General features: G+C 41.6%; 1 protein-coding gene across 16 annotated transcripts in view; it reads left to right on the top strand.

Moving 5' to 3' along the window:
* PDE1C (phosphodiesterase 1C) overlaps positions 1-27,943 on the top strand; it is a 387,838-nt gene that overhangs the window by 291,200 nt on the left and 68,695 nt on the right. For all 16 annotated transcript variants that reach the window (XM_065052072.1, XM_065052071.1, XM_065052069.1 and 13 more), the window contains 5 exons: positions 9,270-9,383; positions 10,218-10,400; positions 12,465-12,531; positions 17,866-17,982; positions 19,870-20,010. In XM_065052072.1, coding sequence (XP_064908144.1) covers positions 9,270-9,383; positions 10,218-10,400; positions 12,465-12,531; positions 17,866-17,982; positions 19,870-20,010 — 622 coding nt within the window. The remainder of the gene's footprint in view (positions 1-9,269; positions 9,384-10,217; positions 10,401-12,464; positions 12,532-17,865; positions 17,983-19,869; positions 20,011-27,943) is intronic.

The following is a 27,943-nucleotide window of genomic DNA, read 5'->3' as shown; positions in this document are numbered from 1 at the left end:
AAATGTGATAATTGTGGTTTCAAATAAAAAGATTCCATCTGTATAAAACAAAGGGGAATGCGTCATTAGATGCATCAATGCTGAACTGACAGTATATGTTAGTTGCCTTGAATGCAAATTTAGATAGTTCAGTTCAGGTACCTATTTTTAAAGATGGAAATTAAAAATTGTCAGGTTTGTGGCTGACATAACTGAGATCAGTTTTTATAAAAGGTGCCAATGATTTGGAAAGGCTTAATTCTGGGAGACTTCGTTTGCTGTCTTTGGATCTTATTTTCAACAGATGCAGTGATCTTAAGTTTCCTCACAAATCTAGTTTATGCCAGTGTCCCAAAAAGTAGTCTGCCAAAAGGAAAGCTTACTTTGGGAAACACCAGTTAGAAGATGGCGAGTTGTGAAGACAGAATATAGCAGCCTTTCTTTCTCTCTCACATCTCAAATTTACCCTCGTTCAGCTCTCAGTTTATTCAATAGAAAGTGTCATCTCATCTCAGCTGTCTGAAACCACAGTGACTGCCTAACTCTTCTTTTAGCTCATTTCTGTCATTAGTGGGGAAGGCAGTCACTTCAGAAAGGCAATGCACCCTTGCCTGAGGAAATACATGAGGCACAGCTTTTTGAAGGTGACTCATCCTGGTTGTCCCTCTCCGGTGACTTCCATGTGCATTGGTGTGCCTGATATCTATGGAAGGTTAGTGCCAGGTGAGGTGGTTGACTTGAATGAAAAAACCCCGTGACCAGGTCTTCTAATGACATCATCAGCAAAGACTCTGACATCATTTTTTTGCCCACATGAAGGCTTTTAACTGCTTATATTTTCTGACTCAGCTCCTGAAGTTCAGAACCCGATAATGTGGAGTGTGTTTGCACATAAGAAGAGGGTTTGCACATAAGACATTTCGCACATAAGAAGAGAGTACATAGAAGTCTCCAGCAGCAGGAGATGGAGACAAGGGTAATTCATAGGACTTGGTGCTGAGGAGTTGCTTAGGCTGTTGTTTTATGGAAAGTTTGCTAATGTTTTGGGCACGTCTTCTCTTCCTGTAATAGCCATGAAATGATTTATGACCGTGAGGTGAAAATATAAACTATATGTGATTTCATTTACAGTTGGCTAATGTGGTCAAAAGATTATTTCACTTAAGGTGAGTTGAAACAAGCCATTCACTATCTGTCAAGGCCACTGAACTTATCATTGTTACATTTTCATGCTTCTAAATAATACAAAATTAATTTATTTATTTTTTTCCCCCACAAAGGAAGAAAGATATTTCAGGAAACATGAGGAAGGCAAAACAATTACTTGGGAAATTGCTTGTAATTTCTTCTGATGAAAAATGCCAGTGTAGCGATGCTCTGTGTTTCAGTGATTGCTCCTTGCAAACATGTTTTTTCTTTCTCTGGATGCTATCAGTTGCATTTTTCTGTTCAAAAGCAGTGCCAGAAGATAACTATCCAGCCTAATACAAATCCTTTGGGTCACAGGCTACCAGTTGCTCAATTTTTGGTTGTGCTTTAAGGTTTACTGCTGGAGCTGACTTTCTAGGTCGTGTCTTTTCCTCAGTGGTTCACACATGCTGTATTTGCAGAGCCTTAGACTAAGATGTGGCAGACTGTGGAATGACTCATACCTGCTGACTGTTGTGAAGAGACGTGGTGAGCTCCTGAATGACTTTCTGTGTGTGCTATACCTCTCCCACCAACCCACTGTTTGAATGTAGCGTCAAAGGGTCTGCTGTGCAAACTAAACTGTGGAGGCATCTGCCACATAAGGGCATGCAGTCTGCTCTGGGGATACTTTTGGGCAGTGTTAAATATCCTGTGCATTTGCTTTGCCGTTTCTTTACATCCTGGCAGGCAGTTGGATGCTGTCATGGGGCATCTGGCAGACTTTCCATGCACTCGCTCGTTGCGTAGCTGGTCTGCACATGCTCTTTAACTATGGGTATGTCCCTGGAATATCAGATCTATTGAGTTTGTACATTATAGTGAGATAGCAGATGCACACCAATTTCTGTGTAGCAATTCTTAAATATAGTTCGCTGCACAGGAACATCTGTTTCTCAAACTTATTCATGAATTTCCTACCAGTAATTACGGTGTTTTTCTAGAGAGGGGTAAGGAATGCACTGTAGATCAGAAGGCAGGGTTTTGTCTTTCAGTTCAGCAGATGTTTGTCTTTCCAGGATGTAGCGGCGACACTTGGTCTTTTTCTGTGTGTAAACTGAAATTTATGCAGTCAGGTCTACTTCTGATTATTCTTTTGTTAATTTCTAAAGCTTGTGGTGGTTTTCATTTATTTATTTGTTTTTATTTTTTTAGAAAAGCAATTTGAGCGGGCTATCAAAAGAATGTTATCACAAATGAGTTGTTTTTGAAATCTGCTCTCTTGGGTTTTCATTCCATAATGGTAATTTGACTAACAAAAGCCACATAAACACAGACTGATAGCACAAGGTACCACTTATTCATGCCCCCAGAGTCAGAGTGACAGGGATTTGCTGAAGCTGAAAGTGTTCCTCACTGGTGTCTAATTGTATTGACGTTCTTTTTGTCTACAGAAAACTAATGAGTGACCTTATTGTAACTGAGATCCATCTCGTTGTGTGCCAGTTTTTGCTTGTGAACCTCTGTGATGAACAGGACTGTGAACAGAGTATCCCGTACTGAAGTTAATGCTGGCAACATTGGGGGGAAAAAAATGTGTATCTAAGCATTAATCATGTCAAGATTTATTAGAGATGATTTCTTATATGGACATGGCAGATTGCATTGTTATCTAGTACACAGTTGCAACACCTTCTACAAGTATGCCCACTTCCATTGAAAGCTGGGGACATTTGTGACTGAAGCACCTGAACAGCACAAAGGTACTTTACAAGAATAGGGAGAGTCCATGACAGCAAACCTGATTTCTTACAGAAAGTGTTACAGGATCCTTTAGGCTTAAAGGGAACCCCCAAACTGTTTGATCATGGAGTGTAGTGTAAGAATTACACTGAATGCAATGGGATATTGTCTGCTTAAGGAAACTTTGAAAGGAAGTTTTAAAAGTTGATTCCAAAGCTTTGGAAACTTGAGGAGTAGCAGGAACAGAGTCTTTCCTGGGATATGAAACCAGCATTCAGGATATGAAGCCTGGTGTTTTTTTGCTATATATACCCATTTTTGTCAAGTGTCTATAAAATTTGGTTCTCTGTACAAAACTTTCTTGTACCGTATGTTCTTGGTACATAAGTAAAACTCTCACAAAGGAGTAGAGAAGGGACATTCTCGTGTATAGGTGTAGCTGTGGAATGACTAAAGAGTTGTGAAAAGGTTGGTTTGTGTGTATGAACTACAAACATCTTTGAAAGGAAGTGAGAATGAGACATCTTTTCTTGGGCTGTTGCAGCAGGAAGCCGGGAACTCATTTCAGCCAGCTGTGTCATAATCAGTGAGGGCGGAAGTTCTAATGTTGTTCAAATCGAGTTTTCCAGAATATTTTCATAGTTTACAGAAAGATAAATGAAAAGCCTTTTTTGGTGTTATGTGAACGACATGTACCTTCTGCTCCTTCTCCTCCTCAGATATGAGAAAGGAAACTTGGAATAATTTCTTCCAAACCATATCTGTAGCAAACTTTTGAACTCACAACCCCAGCAAATCATTCACTCATGAGGATTTTCTGGTCTAGGGTACAAGTCCTTTCTCCCACTGTTCTTTAGGATTGGCGTATCACAGATGATTCCCTCCATTCCTGAGCCCTGAGATCTCCAGTTTCAGTGTGTGTTGAAAGAGCCCAAGCAGCAATCACTTCAGCCCGGGGTTCCCCTTGCTTGTGAGCACCTTTGCTACATCGACAGAGCTCAGTTTTGATAAGAAATTCAACTGCAAGATTTCTTAAACTTGTATCAGACTTAGCAGAGACTTGTGAATAGCTTTTGCTCTCAAAGAATTAGTGATGATTGATGAAAGAACATTGTCTCAAGAGAGTACATAGCCAGATCTAGCAGTGCTGTGCTTGCCCTCTTTTCCTAGCTATAATAAAAAAAAATCCCTCTGCTTTCTACACACCTCACCTGTCAGGTGGTAGGCTATCATTGTTGAAAAAAAACGTTAATCAGGTTCAGCTGTCAATATCAAACTATTTAGCTGTTAATATCAAGAATGAAGCAGGGATAAATATTAAATCATTGGTAATCTGTAATGATGGTACTTTTTTTTTTTCTTTAAATTTTGTATGTGTATTCAAAATAGATTTTTCCTCAACTGACCCAATGATGTGAGAGTGATTCTTGGAGGAAAGGATTGAGTTGTACTGTTGAAAATGTGTGGTGAGTCACAATCCTAAAGCTTTGAAAAGAAATGTTGAGACCAGCCATGCAGCTTTGTAGACTTTACACCAGTAGAAGGAGCTTGCCCCAAGTATTCAGACAATAAGTGTGCTTTGCATGTTAATTGAAGCTGACTGGTACCCAGACTGTGGTGGTGGTAACTTTCTCTGCAGTGATATGTAATGCTATTTAAAAAAAAAATAAAACCAAAGACAGTATAAAAGCAAGCCCTCTAGCTAAGGAGATAAATATTTGTACACAGATACTGTTTTATTTATAACAGAGAGGAGAATGCTTGAAGCGGTTACTCAGAAATTTTACATTTCAAGAACACGCTTTAAACAGCTTCACTTTTTCCTGTTATTCAGCTGCGTAACTTCATGGACTGAGTTCACTTGCCCAGTTTCTAGTAATTTGTTTTCTGTCTCCCTGAATCTTACAATAGCTGGTACTTTAGGAAAACAGTGAAAAGACCCAGAGCATGGCTTTGGACAACCTCTTACCTTCACTGAGGACACAACCCATCTGCTTTACAGAAATGTATTGCTCTATTGAATTCAGTGAGAGTGTTTGCAGATGCTCTTAGGGCTTTTCCAAGATTTCACACCTACTTGAGCTCCCTGTGGGGTCGGAGGAAATGAAAATATATAGGATAGTTCGGGACTAGGCTTTTCCTTCGGGCAGTCAAGGGATTATTCCAAGGACTAAAATGTGAAATAACTGTGGATAGAACAAAGGTTCTCAGATGTTTTCCTGTAATATTTGGCTCATGTTCACAGAGAATTTGCAGGCCAGAGGAATAGCTTCCCTTGGAAATCTCATTAAGAAAGGCATTAGCTGTGTCTTAACATAATTAAACAACTGGATTTAGAGCTAATATTCTGTGACAAACCAGTTCTTGGTAAGTGCTGTGCTGATGACCGTAGTCTGAGAAACTCTTGGCTGACCTGCAGCCTGGCTCATGTAGCATGTGCCATGGGCTTAAAACAGCTTAACATTAGGAATGGTTAATACCTCCCTTCTGGCCTGGGATCTCCTTGTGCACAGGAATTGGCTCCTTCTCCAACTAGCTCACTGGGACCTACTGGAACTGTGTCTGCTAGATCTGTGCAAAGTTTTAGTTCTGAACTTGAAAGGAAAAGGAGGGAAAAAAAAAAAAAGTGAAAATTTAGGTTGTGTCAGTCTATAATAATTTTTTTAGAACAGAACAAAACATGCTTTGGTTGAAAAAAAGCATTTTGTTTGTGGAAAACAGACAGTTAAAATAAAAGAAAGTAAATGATTAACTGGGTTCCTTAAATTGACTGTGATAATTGTATCAGGTTGTTTCTTTTAGTGGGTAGCCTGACACACTCAGCGTTTTTGTGTGATGTGGTACATGTGACTGAACCCTGCTCCCTTGCTGCAGTGACTGGTCTACGGGGTAAACATGGAAAGTCAGCATCCTGCTGTCTGCTTCCATTGCTTTAATAAAAGCTCCTAAAAATAAAACATGTTAAAAGTTTGCAGAGATGTTTTTATTTCAGTCAAAATGGTTTGGTGAATTTGATGGAATTCTGGAATTACTTCAGCCACTCCGAAACAGTATTTTTCAGCTAATAAATTTGCCTGAATGTCTTTCAGTGGGACAGCCTAGCCTTAACTTTATGGTTGCATTTAAGACTACTTCAAAAAAACAGAGATACATGGAATGCATTAAAGACAAATTATAATTGGGCTCTTACTTAGTAAAGGTAACTAGCAACGGCTGCTGTGACTCAATGACTCAGAAATAGTTATAGATAATAGATGGTAAGGCAAAGACAATGTAATTTTTTTTCACGAGAGTGGCTGATCGTGTGACAAGGTTTTATTATAACAACTGTACTTCTGTTTTTCCAAATGATTGATGCACACAGTATTCTGCATAATCTTCTTCGATGATGAATGTTGGTGCCATGGAGCAACTGTTACTCACTGTGCTATTACTGAACATGAATTTTGAATGACTTGTGGCACAGAGCTGCTGGGTACTTAAATCAGTGAAATAAAAGTCAGGAGGAGCCAAAGATAACGTTCTTGCAATATTAACTCCTGTGGCTTGTGTACAAACAGTGTTTCTGGTAACTAGTTAAAGGGTCCCCCTGGACTGCTCGTAGATGGAAGGAAGGAAGAAGGAGGCATATGAGCCAATGCTTGCTGTTTGGATGTGAAAGTTGTTCTTTTTTTTCCTATTACTCCCCTTCTGCATTGGCAAGAAAAGTTGGGAATGCGTAGAAGGGATCAATTGTTTGACTCTAGGGAGGAGGTGAATTCATCTTACACGTGTGCTGCCCAAGGCTGGAATCAACCTGAACGCTGGGGGAGCATCTTTCCTAGCTCTACTCATCAAACACAACATGTTTGCTGCTGGTGATGTGGTTACACAGAAGAGGGGTATGGGAGCACCGACCCTTTGTTTCTTGTCCGTGCAGCTGTGGTTGCTCCACGGATTCCCTGAGCTGGGTTCCAGGGTTGGAGGGAAATGTGCTAGCATAGTTGGATCCTCTCCACCCGCCTTACAGAGATGAGAAGAATTGCATTCAGTGTATCTGTATGTCACTGACCTTCTCATGTCAATTCTCACACCAGTAATGAGGTATTGAATAATACTTTTGTTTTGCAACTGCCAACAAGCAGATGAGTTAATCCTGGAGACTGAGGGTCCACACCTTGCTCAAGATTCTTTGTAAAGATAAATATGTAGCTGTGCATCAGCAGTACTGCTTTCAGTAGGAGTGGCATTTATGTGACCTAGCCAGAGGAATAAGCGATATTTTTTTATTATTTTTGTTCTCTGCAACCTCACTGTTTATGTGGGGAAATGAGGGAAGGAAACCTAACTGGAAAGAGCTACTGGTGCAGTGTACACAGGCAGACTGACCGCTCTTCAGCTCTGCCATGAAATACAGCCCTACAGAGACTTGATTTCTCCTGAAAACACTGGTGCCACAGAGGCACTGTGCTAGAAAGGGAATACAGATGCTCAAGTTATTTCAAGAACTTCATGTACATGTCTATTGTAGAAGGTTGGGCTCCCACTACATTGAATAAAGTGCAAGCAGGCACCTGTATTGGGCTCTGGCTCTGAATTACCTTGTGGAGGAAGAGCAGTCCTACATAGAAGAAAAATTTTAGATGACATGACTGCTCCTCTACATTTTTGCATCTTGAACAGGACAAATTTACAATTTGTGATTTCTGCTACACTATTAAATGTGTATCTGAATGTTTATTTAACTGCTGTTTAACAAGGATTAAGACATTCGCAAAAACATTTCAACATGTCAAATCTTTGTCCCACTGTCCTTTTAAAGGAATGATAATTTTATTCTTCTAATTGCAAGCATGTATATTCATGGATTGTTTAAAATATTTAGATTTTACTCTTTACATTTGCATTTTCTTCTCCTCTTTCTTCCCTTTTTTGTTTTTCTAATTTGCAACAGAAAGTGGAGTGAAGGAGAGGAAAAGACAAAAGAAAATTGCACAAATATATTAATTGTCTTTGATGAAAGAGACACCTTCTGCATGAATTTCTGTTTTTAGAAAGTCTGTTCCACCTCCTGATAATAATAATAACCTGATAAAAAAACTTCCATGAATTCTGTTTAATATAGATCACAGAATCACGGAATCAACTGGGTTGGAAAAGACCTCAGAGATCATCAAGTCCAACCCTTGGTCCAACTTCAGTCCGTTTACTAGATCATGGCACTAAGTGCCATGTCCAATCTCAGTTTAAAAACCTCCAGGGACGGCGAGTCCACCACCTCCCTGGGCAGGCCATTCCAATGCCTGACCACTCTCTCTGTAAAGAATTTCTTTCTTATATCCAGCCTAAATTTCCCCTGGCAGAGTTTAAGCCCATGCCCCCTTGTCCTATTGCTGACTGCCTGGGAGAAGAGACCAGTCCCCACCTGGCTATAACTTCCCTTCAGGTAGTTATAGAGAGTGATGAGGTCACCTCTAAGCCTCCTCTTCTCTAGACTAAACAACCCCAGCTCCCTCAGCCTCTCCCCATAGGTCTTATGTTCAAGTCCCTTCACCAGTCGTGTTGCTCTTCTCTGGACCCACTCCAGCACTTCAATGTCTTTCCTGAACTGAGGAGCCCAGAACTGAACACAATACTCCAGGTGTGGCCTCACCAATGCAGAGAACAGGGGAAGGATCGCTTCCCTTGTCCTGCTGACCACGCTATTTTTGATACAGGACAGGATACCGTTGGCCTTCTTGGCCACCTGGGCACACTGTTGGCTCATATTGAGCTTCCTGTCAATTAGTACTCCCAGGTCCCTTTCTGTCTGACTGCTCTCCAGCCACTCTGCGCCCAGCCTGTAGCGCTGCAGGGGGTTGTTGTGACCAAAGTGCAGCACCCGGCACTCGGCCTTGTTGAACTTCATCCCATTGGAATCAGCCCATTTTTCCAGTATAAGGGTGGCCTCTTGATCTAATGAAAATTATAGCAATTCCTAACCTTGTATAGTAGTTCTGCAATGGTATTTCTAAATATACTCTAATAAAATTTTGTATGTGTGTACACCAGTCATCATAAATGGCTGACATTTGCTAGCAAATACCACTCAAGAAGTTACTTCCTTTCTTACAGCTGGAATGAAATTGCCCTCCCGTGTTAAATTCCAAGTGATTTCCATTTTAACTTACGTCAGTATGAATAGGGGACAGCCATAACTTGCAGACTTATTTGAGCCTAAATATATTGTGATGTTTGCCTGGCATCATTGTGCCTGACCTTTGAAAAGTGATTTTTGTTGGTTTCTTTTATATAGCTTAAAGAACCTCATAGACTTCCAAAAATTTTCACCTGCCAATCACGTATGCTAAGTCTCATGCCAGATCTAGTTTTGAACTGATGCTCACTCTCAAACCTATATCTCTTTGTGCTGATCAGATTTCTGTTTTCATTTTCTCTAGGTTACGGTCCTTGGTAAAGCAGTTAGAGAGAGGGGAAGCTTCAGTTGTAGACTTAAAGAAGAATTTGGAATATGCTGCAACTGTTCTTGAGTCAGTATACATTGACGAAACCAGGTGAGTTAACTACAGACATCAGCACTCTTCCAATGACACATAATTTCTACGTAAGTTGGGAAGGTTGTTTCAGCCAAGATTTATTACTTACAGACAATGTTTTTAATCATTCAAATATTGTATTCTGTGTAGAGTAGATCTTCAGTCCTTGATCTAAAAGCTTCTTTAAGTTTCCTGGGGCAGGTGAGGAGATCAAAAGCAATCATAAATGTAGTGTATATTCTCTTGGAGAAATGTTTTCATAATGATTGTGTCCCACTTTTTCTGAAGGTTTCTGAATTCCTACTCCTCTGTTCCTTTTGCACAGTGTTAAATATTTTCACTTGTATGAAGTCTTTTAAATAAAATTAAAAAAAATTACTCCAGGTCATTATAGAGGTAGACTGCTAATATGGTGCAGAAGAGTTCCCCTCTCTGTTATGTGTAATTTCCCCAGCACTAAATGAACTTGTGGAGTTACCTCAGATGACCAGAATGGGAAAAGAGAGGATACTAACTGGGAAGTTAGACATGACAATAAATGAGCTCTGAAGGGCAGATCAGGAATATTAATGAACTCAAGATGAGAAGTCAGTGGATGATTACGTAGTTGTGCTTCAAAAGGCTGAAACTTCTTGTTTGTCGGCCTTGTAGTGAGTTTCACAATCTGACATTTAACTGTACAAGAAAATAAACAATCTGTTGAAGACTTGTACAGTTGTGTTCTATTAGGGCTGACAAACTAAACACTTTCAACAACTGCTTTAATTACAATATACATTAATTTCTTTTTTGTTAATAATGTTGCAGTGCTCTCCAAGGCAGTCTGTTTACCCATCTTCCTCTCCCTTCTAGGCGTTTACTGGACACAGAAGATGAGCTCAGTGACATCCAGTCTGACTCTGTGCCCTCAGAGGTCCGGGACTGGTTGGCTTCCACCTTCACGCGGCAAATGGGGATGATGCTCAAAAGGACAGAGGAAAAACCACGTTTCAGGAGTATTGTCCATGCAGTACAAGCTGGGATATTTGTGGAAAGGTAAAGGAGCACGTAATTACGTTGTTGTAGTAGCTGCCCAGGTACGTGATGACACAGTGACAGGAGATGGAGGAGAGCACTTTAGGCCAGGAGACCTCAAAGAACTAGGAGATGACTCGATTGAATGAAAAATACTTTAATATGCTTCTAATGATGCTTCTGCACAGATCTGGATCGCAGCTCAAAACCTGGGATTAAGTAATAGATTGCAGCCTGAAACAGCACACCCTGATCCTTTCTTAGTAAAAACCAGATGTAATAGCACGGCTGGAAAAATTTTGACAGAGAACATGCACCTTTGCATAGCCCTAGGTCAAGAATGACAGATTTTAAAATTTGGTCAGACCAGGCCTCCTCTCTGTGGTCTATTGTTTTTATGAAGAACTGCTAAGAAACAGAAGAAAATCCTGTATCATAGTATTACTGGAAGGAACTGTAGACCAAGACTGATATGAAAATTTTGGAGCTCAGGGAGGATTTCAAAAACCCCATTGAGTCCTCTCAGCCTTCTCTGTTGTGATTTACATCAGAACCTACTGATAAAACTGATTTCACTTTCTGAACCCTTTTCTTTCAATTTGGACTCACTTCCAATCTTACCTTTTGTTATCAAGTAACCACTCTTCGCTGACTTTCTTTTGTCAAGCTAGAAGGAGGGCTGGCATGTGGAGCTGTCAGCAGACTTTAGGCAGTGTACAAGACAGCAGGTCCCAGGTCTCTTCAGCAAAACTCAAGTCAGGAATGGAAGAGCAGAGCACCTTTCACTGCTCATCAGAACTGCAGTGATGTCTTGTCAGCAGAAGGCTGGGCTTATCAGACAGTGGACCACAAGCCAGGCAGACACACGGAAGCCTCCTCTGGCATGTCTATAGCTGATTTTTCTCTATCTGTGTAACACAGTTACGGTGCATTTGTTAAGAGTGGCAGCAAATTGTGATAAGACTAAACCTGTCATTTCTCCTTGGAAAAGGGTTCCCCTAAGTTTGAATTAACCCTCACTCTCAGTGGGAGACTTGCTCAACAAGAAAGTAAATGGCTGCAGGAAGCTGTTTTCCAGCTGAGCTGAATTACTGTGGCTCAAAGGAGGGAGTGTTCAGATATGGTATAGCACCAGAGAGGAGGGTTGTGGCTCTCCTGAGCTAAGGCAGAGGGTCTCTGAATTGTCACTTAAGAGAAGGCTGTGGAGCTCCTGACTGCAGGGAGGAGAGGGTAAGAAATTCTGTAATTTGGGGAATGGGTGAATTTAATTGTCCAAAGGAGGCAGACTTTTTTTCAGGTCTGAGTGCAGAACATGACAAAGAAAAAAGGAATAGAAGGAAGGCTTCACACTGGATCATTTCAGATGCGAGAACAGAACTTTCCATCATCTCCTTTTAGATGGAGGGTTGCCTAGGTGCAAAAATGTGTGACCTGTGGAAAGGCATTTTAACTATGACAATGTTTTTGCACTCACCAAGCCTGTTAAACACAGTGTGGCCTGCAAACAAGTTTAAAATCTGGTACATACTTCAGTGCTTTCCTTAGTATGGTTGCAGATGTTGATTATTGCCCTATTCTCTCTCTCTCTCCCTCAAACACACACACATGGCGAAAACCCAAAAGATTTTATACCAGTCTTATAAAAATGCAGACAAAAGTAACAGCTGTACAAAACTGGATTTGATTCATTGACGACAACAAATGATTTCTGGAGTACATTCAGAATTAGCTTGCATGTGGACCAGCAAGGACTGAGGGAACTGAAAGAGCAGTAGTTTTGTCAGCAGTGGAAAGTGGCGAACATTTTTTTGAGTGTAGCCTTTTCCTCTGATGAAGACCTGATATTGGCAGGTTGTATGAGATACTGGGGAGTGTATAGCCTCAAGTTAGGTTGTACGGTAAGAATAGTATAGAGAATATTGTGCAAGTTAGCAGCAAGAAATAAGAAAAAACCTGAACTGCAGTTAGAGTTTCCTGGGCTACATAAGGTCTTCTGTAATGGTCTATTTCTTTATGATTTTTGGTTTGTTGGTTTGTTTTGTTTAATTCTACTTATGTGTTACCTTATCTATTTTATCTTGGTAGAATGTACAGACGGACTTCAAATATGGTCGGTTTGAGCTACCCACCAGCTGTAATTGGAGTGCTAAAGGTAATCCAAATAAAAAGGTGTTGGGGGTGGTTCTGTGCAAAGCATCAAGATAACACTGCAATATTTGACTTGGTAAAGGGGTCTTAGTACTTGCCCTTTCCTTCCCTCCAATATTTAGTTTGGTTCACATACATTAATCGTTTACTGGCTTAAGAGAGTGTCTTTTCATTAAATGAAAGAATGGAGTTCAAGGCTATGTCCATTTTCAGGTTGTGAAGGTTACGGCGCTATTCTAGATGACAGTAATTAAACTCAGGATTTAGTTACATGCTGGAATCAATCACAACCTCCCACAGTGAAGAAAAGAAAACACAGATGAACAGACATGGAGAAGTACAAGGAACAGTTGCTGTGAGAGAAGGGAATTTCTTGTATTATTAAGCTCCAGGTCTTCAAGGTGACAATCAGTTTAGGAATAATGATACTTTTACGAGTTTTGAGGTTTCAGAGGAAAACTGATTAGTCAGAAATAGTCTGGGGGGAAAATAAAAAAGGTTCAGTCCATGGAACAATTGCAAGATTCTTGTCTTAGGCAGGAATTGTCAGGACTACAAAGACAAGTTAGCAACCTACTGCCTACACAGCAACTTTGCAGATTTCATGTTGCATATAGTTCAACCATGACATGCAATGGTGGAAAAAAGACAATAGTGTGGGGCAATAGACAGAGACATGACGTGTAAAGCTTATGAAGCAATCTTTCTGCTTTACTCCACACTGGAAGGACCTACAGTTAGGATACCGAATCCTTTTTGTTTTCACATACAGAATCAAAGCATCCATCCACACCTTTTTCCAACTGCAGGCTGACGACTGTTAGCTTCACTCCTGCAAATGGGATCTGAAGTCTTTGTTCTTTTAGAACTATACCCCATAGCCACCTTATGAGGGAACATATCTATGACGGTGCCTCTTCTCCTGAGTTCCTCCAAGACCCATCATCTACTCTCAACTGACTTGAACTTTACAGAATGCATCTCCTCTTTTGATGTTCTTAAATAATTAAGGGTCATGAAGAGAACTGATCATGCTTTAATAAATTAAAACATCTCAATGACAACAAAAGCATTGACTAATTTTGCTCAGGGTGAAATAACGCCTGCTTGGCCACTGTGCACTCTAGGGTGTATTTTTTTCCAAAACTATTTTGAGAACATGTCTTTGCCTGAATGGCCTTGGGGTTGGTAGTAGATGTGGTTGAAATGGGAGTTACATGATTTGAAGAAGTCCTCTGTCTTTGAAATAATACTTCGTCTTAAATTTCTGTTTACCTGAATGGAATATAGTACATTTTGTTCCTTGTTTCAGTCCAGTAAAGCCAATTAAAAAAACCTTACAACTACATGCCTGCTTGACATGCTCTGTAAAATGAGCTGATGGTTTAGGCATGGAAAAGGGTGTAGGAGTGTACCACACACATCTCTTCAGCAGTTCTGGATTGCTGTAATCAGAGTCATGGTGATAAGGACAAGGATTGACATGACATGGAATCAAAACCAGCTTGTCTTTTAACTATGTGCTCTGCTTTGTGCTGCTGTGGCCAATGGGACATGTGCACTGAGTAACACAAAGCTGTGGAATCAGCTTGGCAAAATCAGGTTTGTTTTAATAAAACAGTGAAATACTGCAGTTTCTGCAAAAAATGCAGATGGCATGGTAGCAGTGCAAGTCCTAGGTGCATAACCTCTCTCTCATTTTTTTAGTGGGTGAGAAGTTATTTTTTTTTTAACATCATCTCTTTCCATATATATTGGATACTGATTTTGCTATGGCAGTAGCCTGTTGCCTTTCTGCATGACATGGGCGTGATTATGCAAGACCTGTTGCCACAAAAGGGATGATCAGCCTTGTCTCTCATTTGAATAGTGACCATACGTAGCATTCATATAGACGTTTGAATGAGTATGTTAATTTACCCAGTAAATTGTGGTGATCTGCTGTTCAGCAGCATAGTCCTAGAGACAGAACTTCATATTAACTAGGTTCTGAAGTAGCTACCTGCTTTAGAAGTGAATTTTTCAGCCTGTTCTGATGCCCATGCTGTCACAGCAGTATTTTCTGGGCTAGTTAATACACAGGGATTGAACACAGAACCTGTACTCACAGTATCTGCAGCATGGACTCCTGCTTGTCTATGGCTACAAAAAATCAGACCTTCCAGTAACATTGAGCAAAATAACATCTATCCCTGAATCTGCTCGTTGGCTTAAAAAACAAATCAAGTCTCCAAGGTTAAGGACAGACAGAAAGACATGAAATTGAGCATTTAGGAAGAATTGGTGTTTCACTTAATCTCTAGATTCCCCCAAGAAGTGGAGCAGTAGCCAGCTAATAAGGACACAGAACTGAGAAGTAAGACACCTTGGATCTATCTGCAATTACACCGCAGTGGGTGTATGTGGCATTAGAGCAGCTTATGACGCTCCAGCTGAGGCTACAGGGCCGGCAACCCAGAGATGTGTGTAGTACAGAAAGTTTCCCATCCCTCAGTTCTCCTGCTTTCCTTAGGGAGAAAAAACAGTATTTCTCCTTCATCACAAGACATCTGTGAAGCTCTGCCTCTCTTTAGATTTCTCCCTGATATAAGGGTCACTTCTGTGTTAAAATTTTTTTTTAAGGTCATAAAATCCACTCATTTTCAAAGCATTACTGGTGTTGCTGCAAGCCTCTAAGCCAGCTGTGACACTTTCATGTTTGTGTTAAGAGGATTTCCCCGCTAGTTGTTCAGGGTACAGTGTTGCTGCTGTGATCATTGTCAATAGCATAACTTCTGTGGACTTGACAAAAGCAAGGATTTCTCCCTCACTAAGATCTAAATAGCAGTACTGTGAAACTCATCATCTATCTGGTTGACCATTATTTTGTGCAAAAGAACAATTCTGATGTACTGTTCTGAAGTTTCACAATTTGGTAGATTTTATCTGCTGTAAGAGCACAACATTAGCTACAGGAAAAATATATAAGAAACAAAGCCCTTTTATTTTTAGAAGATAATAATAAGAAAAGATTGCCTTCCAGTGAACTAAATTGCAGCGTAGTTGAGACATTATTTTCAATGCGATAAGACCCAAGATAAATTATTATATACATGCTAATGTTAAATTAATTTGCTTCATTGACTAAATAATTACAAAATAAAAACACTGAAAGAACAGGAAAACACTTAAAATTAACTGAGTGGATGCTTTGGGCATTATTTTTCTTGGCCATTTTCTAAGTCTGCTCAAGGGCTTCAGTTTTCTTGGTGGAACTTTTTACTCTCTTGGTTGTTCTGTCTCTCCAATGCCTACTGACAGTGTTGAAAAGCTGCAATTTATGATTGCTCTTCTGTGACTTGGGCCACAAATCTCTGAAGCAGCTCGATCCTACCTTCAATGTGTGAGCTCCACACAGCTTGTAAAATCAGCTGTTCAGCAAGCAAGTGATTTACTGGCACAGGTGACCGCAGAGCTGCATCTTTGTTATTCACTCACTAAATTAACTTCTTCATGGACTGTACTTCCACAAGAGGCTCAGTCAGCAGCGTGTAATCAACACTGTACAAGTAGCAAGGTTGTCAAGATCAGCCCATACTGGAGAGACCTGGTACCAAATTAAGTTGGTCTTGTTCAGAATGTAAGAAATCCTGTACCTACGAAATGTATGGTTGACCAACCACAAGGCAGTTGAAGGTCACTGCCCTTTGCATTTGACTCAAAGTCAAGTCCTTACCTCGAACATGATTATGACAACAAACAACAAAGATGGAGTGGGCTTTAAGAGCTTGGCAGATAAATGTAATTTAACATTTTTAGTATTGCTAGAAAAAGATGTCAGGTTTTTAGATGAACTCTAATCCTTAACAGTACTCAACATTATGTTTAGCCAGCCTTCATTTCTGCACTGATGAGAGCAGCTGTGCACACGTGTGTGTGAAATGTGGTCATCTTTCTTTCTTAGTGAAAGTGCCACAAGGCAATGGGAGGTAACCTGCCACAGAGTTTGAAAGTGGGGGAAAATGGCAATGTACAGATGTCAATCTTTAATATATGGTTTAAGGGGAGTCATTCGGATAAATCCCTGTGGGAAGTACATCAAAGTTCTCAGCAGACAAGAGAGCATGAGAGCTGGTCCTATGTCAGAGGCAGCTGCATGGTCGATCTGTAGATCATTCTTCTATCTGTAACTCCTTCTGCACCTTTCCTTGACGTTGCTAGGAGGAGGAGAGGAGGCTTCATAGGGTCTCAGGTACATCCAATTCTGAGATCAAGGAGCTTTATCTTGCTCGATAATGAGTGCTGTCAGCTCCCATGGCCTTCCCTAAGAGTTGAGATTTGAACTCAACCTTCTGCAAGAAGGTTTATACGTTATACTTCAGCTTTATGAGGTGGGAAGTGAACTTTCCCTCCTCAGTCTCCTGACTAACCACACTGCAGTACTAATATATCGTTTATGGCTAACTGGAACTTTCCCAACTGGAATTAGATATTTACTCTTCTGTTATAAAGGTTGTTTCTTATATTATAGTTAGCACTTAATGTAACATTACTTTGATTTTCTACTGTTCTGTAGTTTCCTGAAAGCCCCAGTGGACTCACTTATCTTTACAAAAAAAATAGGGTAATGCTGGTTTTGGACAATTTAAGCTGCAATAATCACCATTCAGGTTTAATACTAAAATCAGAAGGAACTAAGTTGCTCTTTGGGTATAGCAAGTTAGTTTTAGTTAGTTAGTATTTTGGTTGATTGATCAGTAAGTGGTAAAAATATGGCCACAGGTGCCTGTGTTATTTTTTTGCTGCAAGAAGAGTTACCACCTTTCTCTGTTTTAAGCATGAGAGAAGCATCAGAATGCTTTGCTCACACCACAAAGTCTGAAAAACTCTATAGGGACAGCAAAATCCAGAGGCTTAAATATAATTAAAAAGCATATCTTTGTTACTTCTGTTTCCTTCAAAGTGAATATTATTTTTCATGGACGTAACACATGGGTAGGGAACACAGAAGGGTAAAATCAGCCACAATAGGGCTGTCCAAATGTTTCAGGTACTAAAGCAAACCAGGATTCTTATGGTTTTGGATTCAGCCTTTGCAGGTAAAATTCTGGTGAGGAGAATTGCTATGTTTAGAATAAATAAATAGCATATCTGTTTGAAATGGAAGCTTCTTAAATTCGAGTCATACAGTACTGGTGAGTAAATTTGACTCTGCATTGGTTAAACAGAATTAAAGAAGTTAAAAAAAGCTTTACATTGCCACTCTAATTCTCTGTTTATAGATGTAAAGTGATAAAAATGGAACTATCATTGTAAAAGGGATGACCATATTAACTGCTTTTTCTACCCACTCTTGCAGAATGTAGACAAGTGGTCCTTTGATGTATTTGCACTAAATGATGCCAGTGGGGATCATGCACTGAAATTCATTTTCTATGAACTTCTCACCCGCTATGATCTAATCAACCGTTTCAAGGTTAGTAGTTAGAAGATGGGTGTCTTCTTCCATCTTGGATTTTGTTCAACTTCCTTCTCATCCTTCTTTCTCCCATTCAAAATATAACTTTAGCACTTCATGAAGTCCTTGTGGGCACTGCACTTTGCCAAGTGAACAAGATCAAATATCATTTAAGGAGTACTTTTAATTGCAGTGGCACACCATGAAGTAGGTGACATTCCAAACAGGCTTCCTCATGAAATCTGTGAGAAATTTGTGGGAATGATGGTGTAATTCTCCTGAGATACGTAAGACTCTCAGTCATGCAGGCAAAGAAAGAAAGCTTGGTTTCAAATTCAAATTAATCAAAAGGAGCTTGACCAGCAGGTTGAGGGAGGTGATTCTGCCCTCAAGTCCACTCTGGTGAGTCCCCACCTGGTGTATGGTGCCCAGCCTCTGGGGTCCTAACACATGGACCTGTTGGAGAGGGGCCAGAGGAGGCCACAAAAATGATCAAAGGGCTGGAACAGCTCTGCTGCGAGGACAGGCTGAGAGAGTTGGGGCTGTTCAGCCTGGAGAAGAGAAGGCTCCAGGGAGGCCTTATTGTGGCCTTTCAGTACTTAAAAGGGGCCCACAAGAAAGATGAGGACAGACTTTTTAGTAAGGTCTGTTGTGATAGGACAAGGGCTAATGGTTTTAAATTAAAAGAAGGTAGATTTAGACTAGATACAAGGAAGAATACTAGCACAGGTTTCCTGGAGAGGTGGTAGATGCCCCATGCCTGGAGACATTCCAGGCCAGGCTGGACAGGGCGCTGAGCAACCTGATCTAGTTGAAGATGGATGTCCCTGCTCATTGCAGGGGGATTGGTCTAGATGGGCTTCGAAGGTCCCTTCCAACCCAAACTGTTCTATGATTCTATGACTTGTTACAGAGTTTTGCAGATAAAATGCTACCTCCAGTTTTGAACAGGTTTAAATTTGGGTGGCAGAAACATTGCTCTCAGATCTTGATCAGTCTCCCCACCAAACAGTCCACTGTCCCTTCTGCTGTTGATGCTTCCACTCCCTTGGGGTCACCATTTACTTTGGCTGGAAAGGGTTTACAGATCTGGCTCCTGCACTTCTTTGGGAACTGCCCATGCCTGATGAGAAATATTTGAAGAAGGTAACTGGTTAGAACTGCATCTACATACCCAAGAGGAGAACAGCAATCCTCTTCTAACTATGGAAATATGAACACTTTAAGGGTATTTGCTGTTTGAACAGATGAAACTGGAGAACCTGTGTCACCAGTTGCCTATTTTGCAGCTGACACTACCTGTGTACTCTCCTCTATAGAAATCCTCTGAATTGCATTTTATTGAGTGTGCACAGTTCTACTCTTGGAGTCAAAAAAGCATGGCAAACCTGTAGGATGGGCAGGCTGGATTTCACTGTGAAAAGCCAGAGGCCTGATAAATGATACTCCTCTTCGTAGAGTATCTCAGACTTGCTGTATGATGTGTTTCATTAGAAAAACATGAATGGGAATAGCAAAGCAGAGATGTATTCCATGGGGTTGTGAGGGGAACAGAGAGATGTTTGTGGCCAAATTAGAAATATTTTTCCAGGGGCAATCAATCAAGTGCGCTCTGTTACTTTTCAGACTCCATGTGTCTTCCAGATGGCATTTCATAGTAAACTCACTTGTGTGTGTTTATGTGTGGGAATAGAATCATCCATAATGTAATTAGGGATGGGAAAGCCAGTTTGTGAAAATAACCTGGATTCACTTTCTCTTGAATGCCTGTTTCAGATGTTTTTGTCGGTTATTTATTTGTGAAGTACAAACTGCTCTTTGGGACCTCATACCAAAATGCTCACTTCCAAATGCTAGCAATTAAAGGTGATTATTTTGTTTTTAAGTCTGTGCTGCTTTCCTCAGATCCCCATTTCTGCCCTGGTGTCCTTTGTGGAAGCTCTGGAGGTTGGCTACAGTAAACACAAAAATCCTTATCACAACCTAATGCATGCTGCAGATGTGACGCAGACGGTCCATTACCTCCTTTTCAAGACAGGCATAGCGGTAAGTACAGGAGTTGGCATCCTGAACACATAATGAGATTACAACAGTTTTGGCTTGTTAAGGAGATTATGATTATCCACAGCAGAACCCGTTTGCACTGTAGACAAACTGCATTTCACATGGCTGTAGTAATGAAAGTATAGACATAAGATCATTTAGAAATAGAAGGTAGGTGAAGTATGGATAACTCTAAAAGAGGATAAATGAGAAAACCAGGCTCAGATTTTCACTCTGCCACAGATCTCCTGAGTGATTCTGCCAATTCACTTTTGTTGGAAATCATTCTACATAATGTGAAGAAGCAAAGTGTTCATTCCACTTATTAGAGAATGACAAGAGCTATGCTCCGGAGATGCTGATCTCTATCCAGTCTCTACAGCAAAACCAGCTGAACTGGCTCACATGGAAACTTACAGACAGCTAAAGTCTGACAACAGTGACAGGAATGGATAGAAGGCTTAAAGAAAAATACTGAGCACACAATATGTTCCCAGAGTGATTGTCAAGACAAACAACAGAAATATGTTTGAAGATGGGTTGGACAAATTGCAGGCAGATTCCAGACTGATGATCAGTCAGTGCAGTTTGGGTTCAGCTATAAGCTCAGAAAGTTTCTGGCCCACTCAGTGGTGAGAATAAATGGTAGGGAAGGCTCAACATGTACAGGATACGTGTTTATCTCATTCTCTTCCTCTTCTCAATCCTGGTTACTGATGCAGACAAAAAAGGAAACATAATTACTTTTAGTCTGATCCTGTGTGGCAGCTCTTTCCCACCTCTTGTTGCTTCACCTTTTCCCATTTGGCCATGGCCCTTGCATTTCCAGAAGCGCAGAGACAAAGGTATCGGTGAAAGGGAGGTTCATCTCTTCATAATTTTGCACTGTTCTCCTTACACCATGGCCTTTCACTGGTTGCTCTCTTTGTGGCTGGTACTTGAATGCATGCAATTCTGTTACATTGTGCTTAATGTCACTGAGGTCCTTTCTCTGACAGCTGTGCAGAAGCAGCCAAGGGAAGCCCTTCCAGGTGCAGGGAGTCTCTGCAGTGCAGTGTACACACATGAACCCATATCAGTAGAAGCCGAGGCTCTTGCTGCAGCTTCTGCCTTCTTGAACACTCCCCAGTCATTCCAAGCTCTGTAACTGGGAACTGTTGAAAAGAAGGATGAGGGAAACCCATGGTTGCACATGACTGGGCCCAACCAAATGCCAATGCTGTTTCTGATACCATGAGTGCTTTACATAGGCTACAAAAAATAGAAGTTGGCGTCACTGTGGCAATACTTGTGTTTCCCACTGTCTGTTGATGACACCTTTTTTCTGCATAGCTTGGTGAGAAACATGAAGAAAAGCTGTTGCCAGCATGTAGGGTGTGATGGACCATAGGACAGAGAGGATCAAGCTAAAAAGGTGTAGCACAGCTCCTGTTGTGTCTTTCAGGCCAGTTTCAACAACTATAGAGCTGCTTATGCTTGGGAAGAACCTTCCGTGCATACAGCCTGCTTTTCTGCAGTCGCTTGATTGCCACAGTAATGTTGCTTTCAGTTCTGAGGCCTAGTTGCTCTTTCCCAAGGCGTAATGTGCTCCAGTGCCTCCTGTAAATATGTCCCAAGTCTCCTGCGTTGAGTGTACACTGCACCTGTGAATTGCAATGTTTACTAAAGAAATCAGGAAGAAATCAGGCCCTGCCTATCTGAAGCCCTGATGCAGACTGCCCAGTTCTGATTGCAGGTGTGTCAGTTGTGTCAGTGTGTTGGAAGTAAATAGGAATAAGGTAAAATTAGCAACTAATGCAGATGCATCCTCAACACCTCCTGGGAGTGTCCTCTGGTCTCCAACAGTCTTCAGTGGTGTCCTGTGGTCTTCAGCGGTGTCCCTTGGTCTCCAGTGGTGTCCAGCAGTGTCCTGTGGTCTCCTGTGTTATTGTGTGGTCTCTGGCAGTTTCCAGCACTGTCCTTTGGTCTCCGACGGTCTCTGAGGGAGTCCTATGGTCTGCAGTTGACTCCAAGGGAGTGGTGCTCCTGGTGCTCTGGGGCTGCTGGCCAGAAGATGGCAGCTCCTCTCCTTTCCTCTTCCCCAAGGTTCAGGGCAGAAGAGATGACCTGGCATGAGGGCTGGGGATAGGCGGTGGGAAGCCAGGCTCACCTGTGGCTCAACAGTGGCTGATCCTCTCGCCCAGCCCGCTGGAGGTCAGTGTGATGCCACCTCCAGCTGCAGGGGTGGTGTCGCTTGTTGTGAGGCAGGTGTACGGGGCGTCCCTGAGAGCCCCTGATTGTCCTGCAGTGCTTTGGGCACCACGGTGCTGGAGGCAGCCCAGCCATGGTGCTCTAGAGCCCCAGCAGCCCTGCCTGAGGTGGATCCATCTCCATGGACTTGTCCTTCTCTCAAGGTGGATCCACTTCCATGGGCTCCTCTTCTTGCTGGGGAGGGTCCACCTCCATGGGCTCCTCTTGTGTGTGGGAGCTGTTTGTGCTCCTGACAGGCAGCTGCCGTTTTCTGGGCAGTGGAAGCATTTTCAGAGGTTCCCCGAACCTCCTCTTGCTTTTCCCACTAAATGTGGGCACTGGCTTCACTGGGCTCTCCTCTCCAAGCACAATCTGACCCTGCAGCAGCTGTCAGAGCTGTGGTCATGCAACGGGGGTGCCAGCTGCTTTAACTGAAGCAGCTGCCCCTGTGTGCCCGGGGCTCCAGCCCCCTCCTGGTGCCAGGCCTGGGGTCCCATCGGGGGACTGCGGCCACAGTGTCCCAGGAGGGTCGGGGGGGTCTCCGTGACCTTCCAGCCGCTCGGCTCCCTGCCTGTGGTGTCACCCCCACAGCCAGCAGGAGCCCAGAGAGGAAAAGGGAGGAGAGGGCCTGGCGTCCTCGGGCCTGCTGCGCAGGGGCAGAGGGGGGAGTCCATTGCGGGCCACCCAGGTCCTTGGGGCCAGGAGGTGGGGTTTGCAGTCTGAGGAGGGAAAGGCCCATGGGGGATTGTGGTGTCTCTGGTTAGTTCTTACCTCAGCTACTGAACGGGTGGTGGGAGATGAAGCCAGACCTGCCCTGTCATTGCACAAAGAATAGCTGCAGATGAGCCTGTAAACAAGAATCTTGGTGACTGTGGTTGAAAGAAGGAAAACTAAGCTGGCGGTGAAGCTGTTTCTGGTGATGGCTTGCTATGCCTGTGCCACCCCAGTGACAGCAGATGCCAACATGGTCCTTTTTTCTGTGATGTTCCAGTTCTCTGCTTTTGTGGCTTGTAGAGGTAGAGAAGGCTATGCTGTTGTCATGGGGGAATGTGTCATCTCACAAGTGTTTCATAGTTTCCTGTGTCGCTTTGGCTTGAGCTTTTTTGTCAAGGCCACTGTGCAGACCACATCCTGAGAGGATTGTTTGTCTCTTCTTTGGGTTAGATTTTTACTAGCTTCTAGGTGACAGAGAGATGGTGCAGGGGGGAAGGAGGTGCTGAGAAGCACTGTCATTGTCACATAGTGCAAACTGTTGAGGATGATGGAGATGTCAGGACACCATTTCTGTATTCCTACCATCCTTGCTGCCATGATGCTTCATGACCAGAAACAATACAGGAGACAGGGTTCGCTTGTCATGGTCAGAGGGCAGATCATCTCCAGGACGTTTCCTTGGCCTGAGTTGACAGGCAAGTTAACGGTATTGGAGAATGTTCTGCTCTGACCATGCTTGTGAATACTTAGCCTGGCGCAACTGTGGCTCCCTGGAGGAGATGCACTCAAGGGCATGTGTGCCTACATCAGCTTAACAATGGTGGTAGAGGTGTAATCTTCCTTCTTTTTTCATCAGTTTTCTTTAAGTATTCTGGGATACAATTGTAGGTTACCTGTTTTTTTAAGACTTACATAATTTGTCTTGAGTCAAAGTATTTAGGAAATCACTGAGGTCAATTCCTGTTGGAGTGAATTAACTTTGGTTCCTCATAAGCTTCTTCCAGAATACAAAACTGGGTTTTGATTCCTTGGGAATAAAGGAGAAAATATTGCAGATATAGCAGGGGCTTCTCTGACGTTCTAATCCCACTGGTAACACTGGAAGTGAGAGCTGAATTTCCCTGCCTCTTCAGCGTATGTCAAAAAGAGTAATATTTATAAAGCACCAAGTGCTGTATTTCTAGGGAGTTTCACAGCAACATGTAGACATTTGAAAGTAGTGCAGCCTCTTCTGTCATTTCTTCTTTGAGGTTGTAAAATACATTTTCTGAAAGCTAAAGAAGGTGCAACTATCTCAGTTGTCTTGCTTTTCCTCTGCCTTTATATACCTGCCTCTCTGCTACAAGGGTGGGTGGTTAGTCCAGATGAAAGTCAGATCACTCTGAAGGTATTTCATGTAAAATGTTGTCAGGCTTGCATGTGTAACTGTAGTCTGGTGATACCTTGGTGGAAACAGCTCTTGCAAACAGTTTCTGGGGACTGTTTGGCCAGGGCTGCGATGCAGAGTGCAGCACTGTAACATGTTGTGTAGACTTTGAAGACAGTTGCAGAAACAAGGTGCTGAAGCTGGTCAGAGCAAAAGGTAACACCTGTGTGTGTCCCCAGCTCCAATCTGACTGAGAAGCAAAACCCAGAAATGGAAAAATGTCTGTCTTTGGTTCTCTCTGTGATGTGTTTCAGCCTTGTCTCACTCTGGCAACAAATGCACAAATCCATCATCCTCTGCATTTGATTTTTGAGATGTTTCTCTCATGCATTACTGATGTCCAGTAAATTATGTACATCCACGTCTTTCCAAGTCACCTGCCGTTGTGATGCCTGATGTTTGGACTGACAATTAAGAAGTCCTCAGTATTAAAATACTTTACTAATGTTCCTGAATTATTTTTCCTCTCCATTTCAGAGGAAATGATGTTCTGAAATATGTGCAGATGTCAGAGAATGTGCATATGCCAGATTTACATCTACAAAAGGGAAACTAGAATGTGTGTGCTTGTGAGCATATGTACATGCTGGCACTGAAGTCAGTGCCTGATTTGCCTGAGTAGAGCCCTTTGCTTTTGTGTTCCTACTGTAATAAGCTGCAGACAATGTATCCCATGCAGATTGTTGTGATGGAGATGCACTGCAGAGGATGTAGTGAAGTGTCTGCTGTTTCCCAGGAATAATCCCAAACGCTATTGTTCCCACATCCGAATATGTGGCATTTGGTTTAGGATCTAATGTAGCAAAACAAGAAATGATCTTCTGCTACCAGGTTTAAGGGGGGTCGCAACACTGCATGCCAGCAATGACATTTCAGCTTTGCTTCCCTTGTTAGAATGCTTTTTTTGAACTTTGTTATTTCTTTATTTTTTTCCTTTTTCTTCGTTTCCCCCCTGCCTCCCCTGTAGGATACAACCCTACTCTATGTGCATAGGTGAACTAGAATATTGAAAATTACATCATTGATGCCAACCTCCTGCTCACAGCAGGGCTGGCTTCTATTGTGAATAGTATGTTCACTCATGGCAAAGAAAGGTAGAGGACATTTCCGTGTTTCCAGAGTTTGCTCACATCAATATCTTATACTTACTCCAGTGTATATAATTGTCCAGTTCATCACTTTCAAAGTATTTATGCCAGGAACTTGGAGATGCTGGAAAGTAAGGCTTTGGTTTCGCAAGGTGTTTAGGGGTCATTTGTTTAATTCTTTACTGGGATGAAGACAAAGACTTGCGAAAAAAATTGTACAATAAAACAGAAAAAAAAACCTCACCTTGTTAACTAGTTATCTGTAATGCGTAAAATTACTTTGTTTCAAATTCAAGTAGTTTGTGTAGTGGTAATTTGTTCCTCTCAAAAGGAAGAAACATTTACCAGGTTTATCTTTATGGTTCATTTGCCTTTGTCTGCTCCCTGTTATTTACAAGCTCTCTCAACAGTTTTCTTCCAGGCTTCCTTTTTCTTCTATTTCCTTTTCAATTAAAAAATATTCTTTCCCTCTAATCACATTCAGTGCCTGAAATCTCAGGAAGATGGCTTGGAATGAATTCATTATCCTTTACTGTATGAACTACAATATTTTGGTCTCTCTCCTAGACTTAACATTGAAAGAGAATTTGGAATTACTCTGTTTATATTTTAGAGGATTGGTATACAAGCATGATGTGTAGGAACAACTTTCAAAAGCGAACACACTTTTGCTCATTTCTTTATTTAATTCTTTTGTTCAGCTGCATTTACTACTTTCTTTGTTTTATTTTCTGATTAATCTTTCTTATTAGTAGGAATTACCAAATGATTTCTTTGTGAATCCAGACAATGAGGTGCAAATGATAAAGCTTAAGAGTTCTTTCTCTGATACTGTCAAGAAATACAGGAGAATATTTCCTGCAGCAGACTTGTCAAACTGCAGAAGTGCAGGACTTCTTTCACATATGTTTGTACCAAAGAGAAGCAAGATTGTTTTCTCCTCTAGACTGTTGTGATTAATGAGCAGAACATCATGAGCTCTGAAAATTATGACCACTTTGGAATAAAAGACCATAAACTCTGGGGAAGGAAAGAAGCTAATTATTGCTGCCTTTGCTTTGTAACATTTTATTGGAAATGCATTCATTTGTTTTGCTAGATTTGGAAACTCTTTCCTCTTCCTTTTTTCTTTCTGTATGCATCAAGCCTTTTGTTTACATGCCAATGACTTGCCTTAGTAGCTAATTCTTCGTATTTATTGTATGTTTGTGAAAGACAAATCATTCCTCATTACCCTTTTTTGTTTCCACTCTGAAAGTCTATCCTTGTTATTTCATGCCTTCTTCCTCCACCATCCCCCATCCCCTAACATCATAGAAAGTTTCAGGGTCTTTAGAAATTTAAAACATTCACATTTCCTCACTCTTTTAACCTACGACAGTGTCCTGCTGTTTTCTCAATAGTTCTTGATAGCTTTGTTCTTTAAAACTAGCTCTCTGTTCCCAAGATGAAGTCCATCACAGAGGAGTGAAAGGTAGTATCACTGCTTTGATGGAGATTGCATCCATTCTCTGCAGGCTCTTTGCCATCTTGTTTGCTTTTCCTTGCAAGGCTGTAGCAGAAAAAAGGGACTGAAAGGTTCCAATTACTTACCTGCAATTTCCCTCTTATTACTCACAAGCCTGTTTTGATTTTGTGCTACTTATACTGATTTATTGATTACCCACAGTTCACAAGTGCAATCCTAGTCTGTTTTCTGAGTGGTCTTCCTCTAATGCTGTTATGATATTTAATACTGCTCTTCAGATGTATCACACCCTATTTGAAAACCTACATCACTCAAACCTGTTCAACAAGTGATACTTTGACAGGTCATGCAAGTTAGCACTTTTCCTATATGTTCCTTAAGAGATGAGGTGGGACACCTCAAGCACAGAGCTCATTGCCCTAGTCATGCTTTAAGACTTGTGGTCATAAAATCCTCTTGAGTGGGACTTGTGAGATGATGCTCACAATTCTGAAGTGAATGCATTAGATTGGCTGGGTATATCCTTAGTAGTTCTGCATGCATAATGCGGGTTTGCTCTGCTTGTCCCTGAGTGCTTGTGCCTGAGTTTTGTCTATCGTTTACACTCTCTCCTTTTGGGAAATTGCAGAGTGAGTTTGAGGAGTTGAAGTTCAGGTCAAGATGTGCAGCCTGGAAACCCTAGTTCCTTCTTTCTTCCCATTGCAATAGCCAGAAGTTGTTGCTTGAAAGTTGAAATTGTGTTCTTCATTGGCTGTAAAGCATTCCTTATTCACAGGTCACACCTGGAAACAAACATCACAGAAGTCTCCACTACCACTGCTGTCTGTTCCTGTCCTGGACCAGTTGTGTAGAAATGAGAAAATAGTTTTGTTTCTATGTCTGCTTATTTCTTGATCTCTTTATCCTTGTCTCAGCCTCCCTCAAAAAAAAAAAATCAAGAGCTACCTTGATTATGGTCAATGGCATTGTGCAAAGTATCTCTGGCCAATATTTTCAAATTGCATCTTTAAT

Source organism: Columba livia, chromosome 2, assembly GCF_036013475.1.
Source record: "Columba livia isolate bColLiv1 breed racing homer chromosome 2, bColLiv1.pat.W.v2, whole genome shotgun sequence".
Classification (NCBI taxonomy): domain Eukaryota; kingdom Metazoa; phylum Chordata; class Aves; order Columbiformes; family Columbidae; genus Columba; species Columba livia.
The sequence above is the reverse complement of the archived record's forward strand: the minus strand, read 5'-3'. Positions and strand labels throughout refer to the sequence as shown.